General features: G+C 44.3%; 1 protein-coding gene across 3 annotated transcripts in view; it reads left to right on the top strand.

The window, feature by feature from the left end:
* Positions 1–18,759, top strand: part of OSBPL10 (oxysterol binding protein like 10) — a 292,741-nt gene that overhangs the window by 207,971 nt on the left and 66,011 nt on the right. For all 3 annotated transcript variants that reach the window (XM_034662125.1, XM_034662124.1, XM_034662123.1), the window contains one exon: positions 9,708–9,918. In XM_034662125.1, coding sequence (XP_034518016.1) covers positions 9,708–9,918 — 211 coding nt within the window. The remainder of the gene's footprint in view (positions 1–9,707; positions 9,919–18,759) is intronic.

The following is an 18,759-nucleotide window of genomic DNA, read 5'->3' as shown; positions in this document are numbered from 1 at the left end:
TAAATAGTATTGTCAAAATTTATTGACATGGGGGTACCTGGGAGGTTCAGTTGGTTGAGCGTCTGCCTTTGGCTCGGGTCGTGATTCCGGAGTCCTGGGATCGAGCCCCACTTCAGGCTCCTTGCTCGGTGGGGAGCCTGCTTCTCCCTCTCCCTCTGCATGCAGCTCCCGCTGCTTGTGCTCTCTTTCTGTCTGTCAAATAAATAAAATCTTAAAAAAACCTTATTGACATGGTATATGGAATAAAAAAAGTTACAGGCAGTATTATGATGTGCAACCATTTTCATAGAAAGTAAAAGCGTGTATGCATGCATAAAAATGATGTAAGTATACATGCCAAGATTTTAACATATGTTTTCTCTGGTTTTGGATGTGTTATGGTATTGTTTCTTTTGATTATTTTTTCTGTGAGAAGTCTTCTGTACAAGGGAAGAAAAGGGGGAGGAAAGATGTTTTCAGGCAAAACAAAGCAGACAGAGTAGGGAGTCGCCTGCTGTGGGTGGAGCTACTCAGAAGCCCTTTTTATGGGTGTTGAGAGCCAGGGAGGTGAACCTTGTCTCCAGGGAGAGGGAGGGCTCCTTCATCCGGCTCAGCACCCCGTTCTGCTCTGTGGCTTTGTGTGAGGGAGGCAGAGGGTGCAGATAAATGAGTAATGAATAAGACAGATTATTTACTGATCCCTCACCTTCTACCCCAAATCCTTCTGTTGGCCTGTAGAATGCTCTTTGAGAAAAAGATACAAGAGGCTTCCTTTTGTATTGTGTACCCCTCATTAACAACATGTTAACATTCAGTACTGACACACGAAATTAAAAAATAATAGCTTTTAACCTTTGCGTCGGCATCTTCTGTTACATAATTCTGAAAATGCTTTCTCCACCTCAGTTTTTCCTGTCGCAGAAATTACGTTGTGAACAAGTGATGGTGGGTTTGCATTGAAGGAGCTTTGGCTCTAAAGCCAGGGTCTACATTGCTGGGAGTTCAAAGTTTTATACAAGGCAGCCATTAAAATGAGGTCTATCATTATTGATGTGGAGAGAGATCTGTGATGTGTGTATTAGTTTTCCAGAGCTCCGGTAATGAAGCACCACACACCCAGTGGCTTAAACAACAGAAATTTATTGTCTTGTGATTCTGGAAGCTAGAAGTCCAAAATCAAGGCACTTGGCAAGATTGGTTTCTGCGGAGGTCATGGAGGGAAGGATCCGTACAGATTTCTCTCCTTGGCTTAGAGACGGTCATTTTCTCTGGGGCTTTCCTCATCTGCCCTCTGTGTATGTCTGGGTACAAATTACCCCTTTTTTTATATAAGGACACCAGTCATACTGGAGTACAGTTCACTCTGATGACCTCATTTTAACTTGAATTTCCTCTGTAAAGAGCCAGTCTCCAAATAAGGTCACATTTGAGGTACTGAGGGTTAGGACATCAACATAGGGATTTGGGGTAGCAGGAGACACAATTCAACCTATAATGACATATTTTCTCCCTATTTAAAAAAAAACACATAACAATAGGAGAAATCTCAAACATAAAACATGAGAGAAGGTAGTATTTAACCTCCATGTCCTCAATAGCTTCAACACCCCCAAAGCCAATATTGTTTCATCCTTACTCCCCCACCCCCACCCCCCAAACTGGATTATTTTGAAGTCAGTCCCTGGCATTACCGGTGATGCATTCTAAGTGATAAAAAGTTACATAATTACTTATAAAGGATGATCCTTCTAAAATAAAATAATATAAGTTATGTGGGCGTGCATAAGTAAGAAGAGACAGAATAATACAGAATGTTAACATGGCTTATTTATTTCTAGGAACTGGGATTGCAGGTAATTTTTACTTCCTTCTCTGCAACTGTTTTCTCTAACTGATTTCGCTGGGATGGTAGTTGATGGATTGAGCCAGCCTTTTGCAATCAGAGAACAAAACAAAACAACAAAAAACCCCAAGTTGTTTCCAGGTGGTGAGAAAGGGTGGGGTAAGGAAGAAGCCAGGGAAGAAAATTTGTCATAGTTGTTTTTGAGGCGGGAGGTAGTATTTTGCTTCCAGAATCTGAGAAAGGAGGAGGAGGAAGTGCATGGGCTCCTGTCTTCTGGTGTAGACGGCACTGGAGTGTGGGGACTGTCGTGACAGGTGACCTCGGCCAGGACACCTGGCCTCTCTGACTGGAGATTCCCCGCTGGGCAAATGAAAACGAGGGACCAACAGAACCCTAAGATTTATTTGGCTGTGAATGCTGTTATCTCCTGTTTCTGGAACATGGCAGTATTGGTTTACTTTTTAGGAATTGATCAAGATAAAATTTGATTTCATATGTGCACGATGTGGATTTATTATTGGGCTGGTGAGGAAATAGTTGTAGAAAAGCTAAAGGTGAAGATAGGACAGAAAGGAATCTGTTTTTAAGAAATAGAGCAGACTCGGGGCACCTGGGTGTCTCAGTTGGTTAAGCATCCAACTCTTGATTTCAGCTCAGGTCATGATCTCAGGGTTGTGGGATTGAGCCCCTGCCAGGCTCTGCACAGGGCATGGAGCCTGCTTACGACTCTCTCCGCCTCCTCCCTCTGCTCCTCCTCCCTCATAAAACGGACTCCTCCCACATCTTCAGGAAGGGTTTTTTTGAGTGTGTGCGTGCACATTTCAGAATTTTGCCTTTGCCTTCTGCTCTTGCCAGCATGGGCTCATTTATGAATAGCACCGAAACTTCTTCATAGCTGTCACCTACTTACCGAAGCTATGGAGGGACCAGAAGAGACTTTGGGTCCCCTTCATCTCTGGATTGGTCTTTCAACCACTCTTGTCTTTGGTTTCTATCCCCCTCATCTCGTGATAAAGACCAAGTGTCAAAGTGTTGAATTTAAAAATGCCGTTAGCCTGTCCTGCCTCTTAGGGATGCAGTGGATGGAGAAATCTGGGGCTATCGCGTAAGTGACTTAGTGATGGTCAGCCTCAGGGATGACACCGTGAAGCCCAAAGTAAAGTGGATATGCATCTAGAAAGTAGGCAAAAATCTAGAAATGAAGAATGCTGCTCTTCTGCCAGTTTCTTAAAAGGAAGAATTGCTTCTATTACCAAAAAGATGAAAGGAGAGCGCTCAGCCACCTTCCATTTGGCCAGTTAGATCTGCTTATGAAGCAGTCTTCAACTTGGACGGAGAAATAGGATGTCTGCACTTACATACCTTTGAAAAGAAGGCACACTTTATGTCCTGGGGCATAACAATGACTTCAGGCCGGATTCTCCCCTCCACCACCCAGCGCTGAGGGCAGGGGGGGATCCTGCCAAGAAAGCCAAAGATGCTCTCTCTCTCTCTCCCCTGGAGGCACCAGGGCTGGGGAACCTTCTTCTGTCCTCTCAGCACCCGCAGGGGCCAGTGGAGGTCCTTGAGGCAGGAGATAAACCAAGCAGATCAAGATAGCACCACAGAGGCTCTGAAATTAGATTGTTACTGAAACCACAGGCCATAGAAGTAGGCTACAGGCCTGTGTGCTAAACATAATAAACTTGGGAACCTGCTAAGAAAAAAAAATTCAGATCAGACCTAAAATCTCCAAATGTGATAGCCAGAATGTCCAGGATACGGTAGAAAATCCCGTCATACCAAGAACCAGTAAAATCATAACTTGAATGAGAAAAATAATTATCTGATGCCAAAACCGAGAGGGGTCAGATATTAGTTTGATGGGAACAACTAGTCACACTCATCTGTGTACACGTGGTCTGACTGCTTTCAAGCTCTGGTGACGGAGTTGAGTCGTTGCCACAGAGACCCAATGACTCAATACCCCTTAAATATTGACCATCTGGCCTTTTACAGAAGTTTGCTGACCCCTGCAGTAAGGCCATCAAAGACATAATGGTCAATTTTTTGGAGATATTTTCTTCTCCCCCCCCCCCCCCCCCCCCCCGCCGCTTTTCATTTCTTTCCTTTGGTTTATATTACAGAGCATTAGTTTCCTTGTACCGTTGGCTCCATTCTCATCCTGTGTTTTTAAACTTTCTTCTTTGTAACCTCATCGTGTAATCAGCAGCCTCCCGACTTTGGTGATGGACCTCTCTCATCTTTGTCCCTTACTGCCACTGTCCACTCTCTTAATCCTGTTGGGAGATGTAGATTTGGTAAGATCTGTCCACTAGATAGGGTTTTCTCTCTCTGCTCACATAATAAGACTTGAGAGAGTTGGAGGAGTCCGTAAGGTGGTTAGGACTGTGTTCAGACGTATAGAGAGAGGTGTTCCAAGGGGGACCCTACCTAAAGGAGACTCTTGGTAGGTTATCATTCCAGGTAGGTGCTGTACCAAGAGGGAATAAGAGACACAGCTTGGGGAGTACAGGAGGAAGGCTGGATGTCAGGTAGGAAGGTCCGCAGGAAGAAGAGATCTTTCAGGTGTGAGGCCAAGACTTACTGTGCCCAACACTCAGGAATTTGGAGGAAGCCTTTGGAGACAGGAATACCAGCTCTCCAAATATCAACAACACAGTCTGTTGGTAAGGCAAAATGGCTTTATTATTTACCACTGGAAGGGAGACCACCACAACCACAGGGCACTGTCCATGTCTCTGAGTGGAGAGAGCAAGGTCCGAAGTTGAGAATTTGAAGTTTGGTTTACAGCACAGGGGCTTGATTGACCCGGGTTAGGTACAGATCAAGACCCAACAGTTCAGGATTGGTGTAAACAACTAGGCAAGGATTTTGAAGCAAGGTATTCAAAGGATTGTAGGGTACAAACTGTTGATGGTTTCCATTACAGAGTTGATGGATATTTCAGGAAGTTTCTCTAACGAGCTGTCAAACCATTTTGGGGGTGGCAGTCTCTTGGAATATTAAAGTAATGCTAATGAGGACAGTTGAATAGTAAATATGTGTTAAGGGAAGCAGTAAGTTGTGTGTGTGTGTGTGTGTGTGTGTGTGTGTGTTGCTTCTAAAGATCCTTGAAGCATGACTTTCAAGCTTAGCTGAGGACTTTGGCCAAGTGAAGTGCCTAAGTCAGCGAAGGACTGACCCCTGACCCAGAGGGGAGACTTAAAGGTGGCTTCTGAAATCTACCAGGCAGAGGATAAATGCTAAACCAAGGCCACCTTGATGCGGGCATGACACTGTCTGGTCTACTTCCAAGCCTGACAGATTGAGTGACCGAAGGTGCCGGGAATCTGTGAGCCCAGGAGGCTCTGCCAACCAAGCAAGCTGCCCTGGTAACTTGAGGCTAAGGAGTCCGTGTTGGGAGGTGCCTGACCCTGATCCTTTGATTACCAGTGGATGAACTGGTATTCATTGATATTTGGCCTGTTGGGACTGGACCCTTCAGGTGTCTCTCAGAACCTGCTCCAAGGTTTGCAGCTCTGAGAAGTCTGAAACAATCAGGCCCCTGCTTCCCCATTCAGGTCTCTCCTTAGCCACATCTGAGCTCATTGAGCTGGATGATGTTAGGTTTTAGTCTCTTTATCATGGTTTCAGTTGGTGACCAAGAAAGAATTCATTAAAAAAGCAAGCCAACGAGCATTTATTTGGGCAAAGAGAATTGCAATTCGGGGGAGACAGTTCAGGCAGAAACCTGACTGTGTTTGGAGGGAAACAAAAGGGGTGGAGTTATAAAGGCGGGAATGAGTGCTCTTCTCTTTCAGAACCTCTATGCAAAACAGGGATTGAAGCTAGGTTAAGTGGGATTGGTTGGGTTCCTATGCAAATGAAGGGTTGAAACTTGTCAGATCCCATTGGCAAGTAAAGAATGCCAGTGATTCAGGTCTCATTGGGAGGAGGGAGTTAAATCCAGGCTGAGGGCTTGCAACTGGCAAAAAGTTCATGGCTCCTAGGAAGTGCATTAGTTCTTCCCCCCAGGTGGCCTCATGAGCCTATTTTAGAAGAGACTTTCTTAGCTTGGTTTGCTTACTCCTTTTTGAAATCTCCTTTTACACAGCCTTATTGAAATAAAGCAATAAAATCTGCAGCCACTGATTTTATTAGCATTCACTCCTGTGATTTGATTTTGTAGTACATATACCATTCATTATTTGTACTATGAAAAATGGGCCATAGGATTTTTTTTTCCCTCCCTGTGACATTTGCTTATCTGTGAAGTTCAACATGACCTACATATGGTTGATTTTATAACCTCAGATTTGATATTTTCAGGGGTGGATCTCTGAAATTTCATTTGGGGTCCCATTTTGTGTTATAAGATGGTGATGGCCCTGATTCTGGAATGCCAGGAAAAAATGAAACTTGGGCATTTTGTTCTTAAAGACCACAAGTGAATGATGTCGATGTGCTTCAGAAAAAGTGTTAAGGGCTCAGATGTGAAGTTTACATAATTAAAATAAGTGGTTCAACTTTTTCAAAGCCTGGTAGCAGTAGGGAAGCCTACTCATCGATGCTTGTGCTTGGCTCTTCTGTTAATAAGCCCATAGGAACCTCGAGGAGGGGCACCTACCTTGGTGGCTCAGTGGGTTAAGCTTCCAACTCTTGATCTCAGCTCACGTCTTAATCTCAGGGTCATGAGTTAAAGCCCTGCCTTGGGCTCCATGATGGGCTCCACACTGGGCATGGAGCCTACTTTAAAAAAAAAAAAAAAAGAAGAAGAAGAACCTTGAAAGGGAGCGGGAATGCTTTAAGGATTTGCTGTTGTTATTGTTGCATACAGCTTTTCAGCGTCATATTCATCTTCTCATAGGTGCTCTTAATTAAAATTAGTTGTGGAAGAAGCTAAAACGTGTTCTTCCAAAGTCTGACAAAGACTCTTCATCAGTGCCTCCCAGTCTTAGAAATGTTAGAGCAGTAGTAACGGTGATGTACGGCTCCAAGGCTAGGAAGATTCTGGAACTCAAAAGCGTTCCTTTAATTTCTCTTGAACCTGATGAAACTAACATGAAGTAAAGATGACATCAGTTGCGTCATTAAAGGCAGTAGTTCAGTTTTGTATCACATGGCAAAGGGGGAGAAAAGGAATCTTTAGGGAATGTCTACTGTGTGTCAAGCACTGTGCTAGGCTGAGTTTACCCAGAAAGATCTTGGATTCCATCAGGTTCCTGGTTATTGATAAAGCTCTAGCACAGAGTTACTTAATGGCAGTACTGGCATTTCGAGCAGGGCTGGACATGTTTTAGGAGAACTGTGCCCTGGTGTGTGAGGCATTTAGAACCCCCCACCCTCCCCAGCCACTCAGTGCCAGATCATTGTAACTGTCAAATCTCCCCTATTGCCGGTTCCAGTGCCCCCAACCCCCAAGCAGGCTGTCCTGCCTCTGGCACTGGTGAGAGACTCAATTACATTGAATACCTTTCAGAGAGCAGATCTGTGGATTCCATTTGTGGGCATGTGTCTCTGTTGTAATGGAGTAGAACATTCTGTAAGTCAGTTCTGTGTTTTTATTACCTGAGATTTATGTGATATTTTATGCTTGTGAAATAACAAGTATTTATGCTATACTACATAATTGGAATATAGTTTTTTTATTGATTAGAAACAAGTGTGTCCCCTATGGCTAATGGCTTGATTTTCCTCACCTTTTCTCTCAAGCATTATGGCATCATCTGTAAGAGTCAAGAACAATGTATTTCATGTTTCTTCATTACATTTTCTTCTTCTGTTTCAACACACGTTTCTAAGACAAGATTTTATGGTGGGAATTTACAGAAATGTTGACTCTGACAAGTAGCTCAAAATCTACTTCTCTCTGTTAGTTCTATATATAGAACTGTCAAAGAATACATAAACATTCTATCTTGTGCAAAGTTAACTTTAACCAGTTGGCAGTATTTCTTGGTAAACCTAAACTGATAATGGAGGTATTATCCTTTACTAAATCTTCAGCCATACGATGCTGACCGAGTATAATGATTTCTGTAGACTTTGTGTCAAAAATCAGTTCCTTTGCACCTCAGAGAAGAGTGAGACTGGGGATTCATTTATTCATGCCACAGATATTTTACTGTACTTGGGATATATCCGTGAACAGCACACATAATGATGATCCCTCCTTTCACACTAGTGCAAATGAACACAATAAGTAAATGACAAGTTAGGTTGGAAGGTGGAAAGTGCTATGGAGAAAAATTAAGAAGACAGGGGGTCCCAAGGGTTGGGCTGGAGTTTTTGGGGTTTTTTTAAGCTTTATTTTTAAGCAATCTCTACACCCAGTGTGGGGCTTGAGCTCACCACCCTGAGATCCAGAGTCGCACACTCTACCAACTGAGCCAGCCAGGCGCCCCTGGAATACAGTTTTAAATAATAGGGCTCAGGAAGCTTTGCTGAGAAGGTGACTTTTAAGCAAAGATCTGAAGGCAGAAATGAATACTTATTAAGCCCCTGTTGTACCCCCAGGTACGTTTTTTAGGAGCCAGAGGAGCCAGGTACAACCTTTGTAATCTGCACAAAATAATTTGCATGGCCAAAGAATTGGTGTGCACGGTGAGGTGACAACTCCGGTCCATGTCTATGCGGCACCTATTTTGATAAGTAGGATCGCAAGACTACACAGAATGATAGAAGATAGCAGGCCTCTGTTTTCAAAAAGTAATAGAAAAATCAGGCTGAGCATGGAATGAGTTTTGTGGCCCAAGTCCAGGGGTCCTTAGAGATTTATTGTTTCTCCCCACCAGGTGACATCAGGAGAACAAGGATCTTCTGGGAAAGACAGTGACAAAGCCAGAGTTATGGCCTCCAAATAAGGATGGCTTTTGTGTGGGCAGCTGCAAGAATGGTGGACCGGAGTCTAGAAACCAGGAGTTGGTTGCAGCCTCGGGTGCTGAGCAGCCCTGGGACCTCCGTGGGTTTCTTTGCCTCCTCCCCTTTCCCCGGAGTGACTGTTTATTTGCTAGGCACGCCCTTGTGTGCATCATCTTACTTAGAAAGTTGTGGAACATGAGGGAGCTGAAACTCAAAAGCTAACCAGTCAAGTTCTCTTCTAGTTCGTGACTTCCTCTCTCCTTGTCGATTCAAAGATGCCAGTGGACCGTGGCTTACCTGCAGCTTATGGATTGAGTCCAGGCCATAAAATATGATTCTTTGGGGACTGTCAGAGCTTCAGCTATGGCGTAGGGCTGGCTGTAGTGTTTCTGGGTTTTCTCCTCCTCCTGGCGCCTTACATGGTGTTAAAGTCACATCCAATTTAGCATTTTTGGGGTGGAATGGTTCATGGCTGGCTTCACTGTGATCTCACTCATGCAAATGCCAGCCCAAAATCTCACTTCTGTTTCTTGAGCTTCAAAAAGACTGCTGAGGAGCGAAGCATTGGAGCTGGAGAGAAAGCAGGGAATTAGCCTCGCTCTGAGGCCACGCCCTGGTTCGTCCACTGTCTCCGATAATCTTTCGGAGCCTTGTGAAGAGCCTTAATGACGGTCCCAAAGACTTCTACCTTTAACGTAGTAATCATTGACTTGCCTTCGGAAGATCAGTAAATGATACATGCAGATGGTGCTCACGGGCCCTTTTAACTCCAGGGTTCTAGAATGCTCTTGCGATCAGAGCAGCAGCTGTGTGCCTTTGTATAGATTTACTTAGATTTCACCCAGGCCTGCATCGTCAAAGCGCCAATGTGTACCGAACACCATCTGAGCTGACTCTCACGTCACCCGTAGTCTGGGGGTATAATGCTTCCTCTCCCCACTTTCTTCTGTTGTCCAGCCCCTCCGGGTATCAGAGCTGCTCCCCAGCCTATTGAAAGGAGGCCTGTTCTCTCTCACCTCCTTGCTGTCTTCCCATCTTGTAGATGATGAACCAGGTGGAAGGACAGCAGAAGAACCTTGTGCATGCCATCGAGTCTCTGCCGGGTTCTGGCCCCCTCACTGCCTTGGACCAGGATCTGCTGCTCCTGAAAGCTACCTCGGCTGCCACCCTCAGCTGCCTCGGGGAGTGCCTCCACTTGCTACAGCAGAGTGTGCAGCAGGTGGGCCAGCCCAGCCACAAGGCGGGGGCCTCAGGTAAGACCCCCCGGCGGGCGGGTTTGCCCATGAGTATCTGGGGGGCGTATCTGTGTGTATCTCCCCCATGGCCTTCCTCCTATGAGTCCACTATATCTACTTTACGCCTGTCTATCCATTTATTCCATCCGTTTCTCCATTTGTCCCTCCCTCCTCCTCTACCCAGTTTGGGCTATCTTTTTCTTTGACCAGTTAGAACTAGAACATCCCATGAAAGATTTAGCATGTTTACGTGAATACTATGGAACTCCTTTCAGGCTTGGTGGCATCATGTTCTGTATCTCATTCCATCTGTGACTCGTCGCTCCGTGCTGTGTTGTTGAGATACATTGCTGTACCGTCCATTTTCCTAACTGTGCGTTGATGTGCGTCTGCCATGGTGTACCCCGCACTCTGGCGAAGGACACCCACATTGCTTCCCGTGCTCAGCCCTGCCCGCATGCCTCCTCCTGGACCTGTGAGCCTTTCTCTCCAGTACATACCAGAAGCTCTTGATCAAGAAGCTAGAGATAATAATACACTCCCTGCAGATGCCTCAATCCTTTTGGAGGAGGACTTAATCAGTAAGCAGATACGAAGATATTAGCAACGATTAAATTCAGTGATAAAGGTGAACATAGCTTCAGGTTGGTCGTGTCATATATAATTACAAGGTATTAGAATGAAGAGACCAACAGAGGCCTCCTTGAGCTTTGTTGCCTGAGGTCCACTTAACGAGGAAATGAGACAACTTAGATGACGAAAGCAAAGCTGGCTTATGAGTGACGGTCTGTATTTCATGCTTCTCTCAAGTCCTCTTTGGCCCCTGTTGCACTGATGTTAAGAGGGTTGTTGGCTTTCCAGAGAAGTTTCTTTCTGTCCTACTCACCCTCGTTTACCGAGCTCCGATTCTGCCAGAGTTTGGCCTTTGCTACACCTTTTCTGAAATCTTCACAGACTGGATGATAGTACGCCCATCATTCAGAGGCTGAGGCTCATAGAGGGTAAATGACTCACCCAAGGCCACCCGGCCAAGTAGCAGAGCTGAGGTGCGAGATGGGCGCTTCCCAGTGTGGCGGACGCCTTCCTCTGCCTGGGGTTCTTTGTTCAATCCAGAACAGGCCACCAGTGGGCTCTGGGGACCCCTCACAGGGGCCAGGGCAATTGTCTTACATCACAGCTGTCTCACTGGCAGGTATTTATTTTGTTTTCTTTACTTTTCTCCTTATTTTAAGAATTTCAGACTTCCAGAAGAGTTACAAGTGTAGTATGAAAAATTCTCATATCTCCATCTCCAAATTCCCCAAATGGTAACATTTTATGACATTTGCTTCATCATCTCCCTTCTCTCTCTCTCTCTTTCTAAGCATATTATAATTTTCTAACCACTTCAGAGTAAACTACAGATATGCTATATCTTATATGCTTCAGTATATATTTCCTTAAAAATAAGGACACTATATATATATAATGTCCTTTACATAATATCTCCTATATAATGACAGCACTGTGGTTAAAATCAGTAAATGAACATGAATGCAATCCTAGTCCCTAATCTGTAGACTGCACTAAATTTTGCCAATTACTCTCTTAACGTCCTTCATAACAAAAGAAAAAGTTTCTGGTGCAGGATCCAGGTTAGGAGATGTGTGTGTATTCAGACACAGAGTGAAGGTGCCCAAAGCTGCTTTTCTATCTTTTCTCTTCCTTCTCAACTTGGAAAATGAAACTCTAATGCTGAAGCCCCCATGAGACTCCTTGATATTTTCAGATCTGGACTGAGTCTCAATGACCCCTGTGGGGCTTGGGCTCATATTGTGAGTTACACAGGGGGCTATTCAAGGCGTCCTTGGTCTCTACCATGGAATATCGTAACTTCCAACCTCTGCAACCTGATGGACACATTCAGAAATCTTTCACTGGTAAATATACGTTTGAACCATTTTGTTATTCCTAAAATGCATCCCTTACATCTTTCTTCAGGTCTGGTTTCTAGCAGCTTTCTAATTTTTTCCCTGATTTTCATTGGGTCTCTGGTGTTTTTAAGGGCTTAGAAAGGAACAAAGCTCAAGGTGGAATTTCAGGTGTGATGACAGGTGGAAATGGAAATTATCTGGGAGGACCAAGCAATAGCCCTGAAATTGCGTCTTATACAGCATTTCCTCCTATGTCTCCCTGCCCCTTCCCACACCCCTGCCCCATTCGACTATCCCTCCTCCCCTGCTTTTAGCCACTTTCGTTGTTGCTGTTATACTATATTTACTATATTCATATTAAAAACATATTCATCCAGTGACAGCAAATTTACGAATCATGATTGTTCTCCACTTCTTTTGTCATTTTTTTTTAATCGAAGTACAGTTAACCTATAATAGATTAGTTTCAGGTGTCCAACATAGTGATTCAGCAATCATATATACATTACAAAATGCTCACCACAATAAGTATATTATATTATTTTTTAAAAAGATTTATTTATTTATTAGAGAGAGAGAGAGGGAGAGCATGAGCAGGAGGGACAGACAGAGGGAGAGAGAAGCTCAAGCAGACTCTGTACTGAGTGGGGAGCCCCATGCGGGGCTTGATCTCATGACCCTGAGATCGTGACCTGAACCATAACCAAGAGTAGGAAGTTCAACCGACTGTGCCACCCACGTGCCCCTAAGTGTATTGTGATACTGTTGACTGTATTCCCTGTGCTATGCTTTTCATCCCTGTGGCTTGTCTATTTCATAACTGGAAGTTTGTACCTCTAAATCCCCTTCACCTACTTTACCCACTCCCCATCCTCTCCCCTCCTTTTAACCCTTTTTATCAAGGAACTTGGCTGAAGGTTGGAGGATAGAGAGAACATGAAGTGTCACAAAGGTTATTTTGTTTACTTGTCTTCTTTTAACCCTCTTAAAAATTTCGTATAATAGCCCCTTAAGGTTTAAGACATTGTTTCAATCTATGGCACACATGGGGGGAGGCACTGAATTACTTCCTGCATCCAAAACATCACACTTGCCTGTAGTTAAAATGCAATTCCAGAATCTCAAGCTAGTGGAAGAAGAAAATGTGGCAGCCTGAGGAGTGTCAGCACAAAATACCTTTGTTTAGAATCTCAGGGCTCTTGCACTTGACAGTAGTTATAGCAGCCTGACTCCCACGGATAAAAACATCATGCTTATATCTAAGGTGCCAGCCTGGGTTGATGGAAATCAAAATCTCATTAAAGCGAAACTCCATCAGGGTTTCCTTTAAATGTCCGATGGGCAGGGAGGCACAGATTGCCAGCGGCGTACTAAGTGTCCACACGCACTGTTCTTGATTCCGGCCTCTTTGCTTTCTGACCTTCACACTGTTGTATTTACTTCCGCCCCTTTTCTGAATCAAAAATTAATTTGTGGGCTTGTACATTTCATCTTCCGTAGCATTTCATTGTATCTTCTGGGAAACTTGGCTTTAGAGCCTTTGTCTGTAGATGTTGCTCCTTAACGCTCATTTCATCTCAAGCTCGTGAGCAACTGAAATGAAATCCAGAAATACCTGGGTATTCGTCTGCCTACCATTGCATTTTGGGCTCCTCAACCTGTCTCTGATCTTCTCTCTAAGACAGAGTGGCCTGAAATGTTTCATTTCATTTCCATTTATGAAGAAGTTTGTAATTCAAATTAATCAAGTAACTTGCCCTTTTGGCCAAGGCTCCCATAGTTCTGTTCCCAGGGGCAACTAAATCTACTTGAATAGCTTGATGGAGGCAAATGATGGATGGGGGCGGGCAAGTGGGCATCTCTTCTCCCCAGTCTAGATGCTTGCCTCTGACTCTCCTTGGAAAGGTGGGTAGGACTTTACTCGCAGCTGGAAAAAGCTGAACTACTTGGGGGTCTGGGCTTTGGATGGGTTGCCAGTGGGGGAGAGAAACTGGACCTTTGGGGTGGTTTGGGGGGCAGAGTACTCTCTGGGCAGTGCTTCTGGCTGATTCCTTGCTTGCAGGTCTTGAACCAGGGAGCATGGTTCAGGAGTCGGAGCAGACCCCTGTAACCAGATAAACATTCTAGTGCCAGGTAAGAGCTGGATGCTGACAGCATGGTCCATGCAAGGCATGTTGGGAAAAAAAAAGCTGGGGTCAGAGCTGCCAGAGCAAGTGGCCGCAGAGCCTTGGGGAATTGCAGCAGGTGACCCACGTGCCCTTGGACATAAATCAGGACAAGAGATCAAGAGCTGTGTCATTGAAGAGAAGAGGACAAGAGCAGAGTTTAATGTGCTTTTCTTAACTTGTCCTTCCAGTAACTTCTTCATTCTCTTATAAGTTGTGTGAGGCTTGTCAGTTAGAAGCCAGTTGCATTGGCCTTTCCATTTGGGGGTTTGGCAAAAAGGATAAATAGGGGAGCCTCTCATAAGGCCTTCGTGGCCTCTCTGGCTCAGGGCCTTCTTCCTTCTGCTGTGCTTCTCTTTTTTTCCAGAGACGTCTTCAGACTGCCAGTGTTCTTCTCTTTCCATTTTGTTGTCTGTCTCTTACACCTTCTTTCCGGACACCTTCTGCTTCTGGTGAGAATGTGCCCCACCTAAGTCACCTTCCCTCATTCAGTGGTTAAAAGCCAAGATGGAAACATGATGATTCCTCCAGTAAATAGCATATTGGAGAAAAAAAAAGAAAAAGTAGCATCATAGACTATTTCTGGTGGGTGGATTTTGTTGTTGTTGTTGGAACTATCCAGACGGAGATTTTGAGTGACACGTGCTCCCTTAAGAAAGCAGCTAGATCCGAGCACTGTAGCTTTCCATCGTAAATGTGCCTTCCGTTGTCTTCAAGTTTGTAAATATCCATCTTCCTCTGTTTTGGAAAACTCAGGTTTACTGAGCAAGGGAGGCATGAAGTCACTGTGTTGCAGGAAGAGGGACAGGTGTTGTCACCTGTCACTGGCCTCTGGGCGGAGGCCTCTTAGCCCCCGCATGGGGACTGCAGCTCTCAGCACTCCAAGCAAGGCTGAAGCTCAGGCCAAGGACGGATGACAACAGTTCCACAGTCCAGCCTCAACGCCCAGATTTCTTTCTGCTTGTAGTTGGTTCAGGAAACTAAACCAGGGGCGCCTGGGTGGCACAGCAGTTAAGCATCTGCCTTCGGCTCAGGGCGTGATCCCGGCGTTCTGGGATCGACCCACATCGGGCTCCTCCGCTATGAGCCTGCTTCTTCCTCTCCCACTCCCCCTGCTTGTGTTCCCTCTCTCGCTGGCTGTCTCTGTCTCTGTCGAATAAATAAATAAAATCTTTAAAAAAAAAAAAAAGGAAACTAAACCAGTTACAGTTGCTTTCCTTCCTCCCTGTGTTGTCCTATCATGTCGTGTGAGGAGTTGCAGGTGTGTATAAAAAGCCTCTTTTAAGGACTGGATTTGCCATTGGGTGGACCCCCCCCCCTCTGCAGTCCTATTCTCTTCTTCTGTTCTATCATCTTCCATGGGCTCCCCGCTCATGAGCGTAAGTGTAGCTGTTCCCAGAGGGAAAGAAAGCGAGTGGATCTCTGGCTGCTCGAGTTGACAGTTTGTCAGCAGCCGCATGGTAACGTCTGATCGCAGTTGTCCTTTCGTTTGTACGTCCTGGTCTGTTTGTGACCGTCTCCCTACTTGAGACCTTTCTTGAGTCACCATCTGTGGGTGTGGTTCACAGCTGTCCGATGCCACCAGTACTGAAACACACCGTTTTCCTCTGTGCGATTGAGAAGGAAGAAGCTGCCGACGAAACCAGACAGGCCACTGACGGTGACACCAGCTCGGTTCCCAGATGTCTGCAAAGTGGCTGCGTCTTAGAATTAAGGAACTATGGTCTAGACTTGCGTTTGTTTTAGGACACAGTCTTGAGAGTCTGCCTTTCAGTAGAGTAATTCAGTCCATTTATTTATTTCTTTAAACTGGTGCTTGTTTTCCTGGTAGGGTCCTTTACGCCTTTTGTTTTTCTACTTCCATGTGGCTTTTCTTGTTTTCTCTTTGTTTGCTACATAAGTTGTACTTCCTTGACTCATGGTCTTTAGTGTTTCGGGAACAATATGTGTATAAATTCTCGTAGTGGTTATGTGATTTTCTAAAAATTTTTAAAATTTTTAAATTTTATTTATTTGAGAGAGAGAGACAGAGATAGTGACAGAGATAGCAAGAGAGAGCATGAGCGGGGAGGAGAGGAAGAAGCAGGCTCCCCATCCAACAGGGAGCCCGCTGTGGGGCTCGATCCCAGGACCCTGAGATCATGACCTGAGCTGAAGGCAGACGCTTAACTGACTGAGCCACCCAGGCGCCCGTTTTTGTGTGTGTGTGTGTGGTTTTTTTTTTTTTTTTTAAGATTTTACTTATTTATTTTAGAGAGAGAGTGTGAGCGGGGGAGAGGGCCAAGTAGACTCTGTGCCGAGCACAGAGCCCAACGCAGGGCTCCATCCCGTGACCCTGAGACCATGACCCGAGATGAAACCAAGGGTCAGATGCTTACCTGACTGAGCTACCTGAGCGCCCCAACATATGTTTTTCATAAGCATTTTTTAACCTATATTTTTTTCTCTTTTTTTTCCCTTTGCTCATTTGTTTCTTAAATTCCATGTGAGTGGAATCATGTGGTATTTGTCTTTCTCTGACTGACTGACTTCACTTAGCTTTATACTCTCTAGCTCCGTCCATGTTGTTGCAAATGGTAAGATTTCATTCCTTTTTACAGCTAGGTCATATTCCAGTGTGTGTGTGTGTGTGTGTGTGTGTGTGTGTGTCTGTGTGTGTGGTTTTTATCCATTCACCTGTGGATGGGTACTTGGGCTGCTTCCATAATTTGCCTATTGTAAATAACGCCGTAATAAACATTAGCTTAACCTATATTTTTCTAATCATCAAGGTCTAGAATGACACTTCTTTTTGACTCTCCTTTAGTGATGAAAACTCAGCATACTTTAATTTCCTGTTTCTCTGATATGCTTCCCAATTTTTGGTAATATAATGTGGGGGCTATTGTTACTATTTTATTATTAATTTAATACTTAATGTGATAATATTAAATCTCTTTAAAATAATTTTGATTTAATATTCGGTCATGTAACCATGTTTAGAAAAATGATTTCAGTTCACTCCCAGGCTTGGGACTGGGGTGAGGTGTGTGAGACACTCTACCTTGAGCACAGATTTAAGGGGTGCCAAATAATTAAGATGAATCATACTTTCATGACATGTTTTTAAACCAGAATTAATGCAGAAATAATCCAGGGTGAACTAAATATCAAAATTTTAAATTAAGACAGGAATCAACACAGTGAGGCAAGGGAGACCAAGTCTTGCAAGACTTTTTCCATTAATTTTGTTTTTAAAAATATTGTGTGAAAATGTCATTTATCTTGATTACTGAGGGTCTTTTTGGTGCCAGTTTAAAATTTATACCCGAGGGGAGTGTCCTTCTTACTTCTGCTAACCCCAGCTCTGCTTGGCTCTGTGTTTAATGGGATTCAGTCCTTTTAATACACAACTTTTCCAGGCTTGGGTCCCTGATTCTGCTTCTTTTCTTCATATGTCGGTACATGTCCTCAAGTAGTTTTTTTCCCCCAGGAGGCAGAAACTTTTCTGAGTCTCTGGGGTGCTCCGGGAAAGCATACCGTGTGTAGAGTTTAAGAGTCTGGGCTCTAGAACCAGGCTGTCTCAGTTTTAATCTCGATTCTACCACCTACCAGCTATTTGTGCCTCTATTTCTTTATCTGACAAATGGGCGTAATAGTAAGACTTATCTCATGGGTTGTTTTTAGGGTTAGATGAGTTAACACATGTAAGTTGCATACAGTAGTCCTTGGCACCTTGCAAGAGCTTCTTAGCAGAGGAAAGATCATTTGGCTGCAGACACCATTATCCCTGGGACCCTCACCCCACCCCCCCCCCCAATCTGTAGACTTTTATTTGCATTCGTCTCTTCATCTGCTCACCTTCTGACATCTAGTGTTGTATCAAAATTCAGAACTAGTTTGTTTTCCTTTAAGGTAAGTCTAACTTTTCTGCCTTAAGAGATTGGAAAAATACTCTCTTGATTTTTGTTCTTCGAAACCATTGCCAAACTTCATGAGCTAGGCATTCATTATAGTCTACTTTCATATGAATTTGAAATTGCAGCAATGAAAAGCAAAAAAAAAAAAAAAAAAAAAAAAAAAAAAAAAAAAAAAATGGCCAAGCTGTTTCTAGATGTGTCTTTCCCCACTGTCTTTGCTGGAAAGTGGTAGACTGTGTCGGTGGCACCCAAGCTCTCTCTTCTGCTCAGGCTGTTTCTTTTGCCATTATTTGTTGTTTCTGTTCCATTGACTTAATCTGTCCATCAGGGTCTCTTGGATCTCTGTTGTGTGTCTTCTGCATTCTCACTCTCTTTTTTTTAAAGATACAGAGAGAGAGAGAGTGCACATGAGCTGGGGAGGGGCAGGGGGAGAGGGAGAGAGAATCTTAAGCAGGCTCCACGCTCATGTGGTGGCTGACGAGGGGCTCAACCTCATGGCCCTGAGATCGTGACCTAAGCCCAAATCAGGAGTTGGATACTTAACCGACTGAGCCACCCAGGCGCCCCGTCTGCATTCTCTTCTTTCTCACTGCTGTCTTTGTGCTCTTTGCACCTGTACCTTGGTGAAACTTCCATATCTTGACATACTACTTGCTTGACTTTGGACAGTGTTGATTATTTTTCCTGGTTTCAGTGTTAATTAACTCTACTAATGCTGATTCACTTTCCTCATAATAATTCCTTGGTATCTCTATCTCCTTGTTCACCTCTGCCTGTTTTCTTCTCTGGCTTTCTGTTCTTGTTTCATAGAGGCTGCTTTATTCTGTGCCATGCTGACGATACACCTTTCCTGATGTTTTCTCTGATGTCTTATGTTAGAAA

Source organism: Ailuropoda melanoleuca, chromosome 6 (assembly GCF_002007445.2).
Source record: "Ailuropoda melanoleuca isolate Jingjing chromosome 6, ASM200744v2, whole genome shotgun sequence".
NCBI classification, from domain to species: domain Eukaryota; kingdom Metazoa; phylum Chordata; class Mammalia; order Carnivora; family Ursidae; genus Ailuropoda; species Ailuropoda melanoleuca.
The sequence above is the reverse complement of the archived record's forward strand: the minus strand, read 5'-3'. Positions and strand labels throughout refer to the sequence as shown.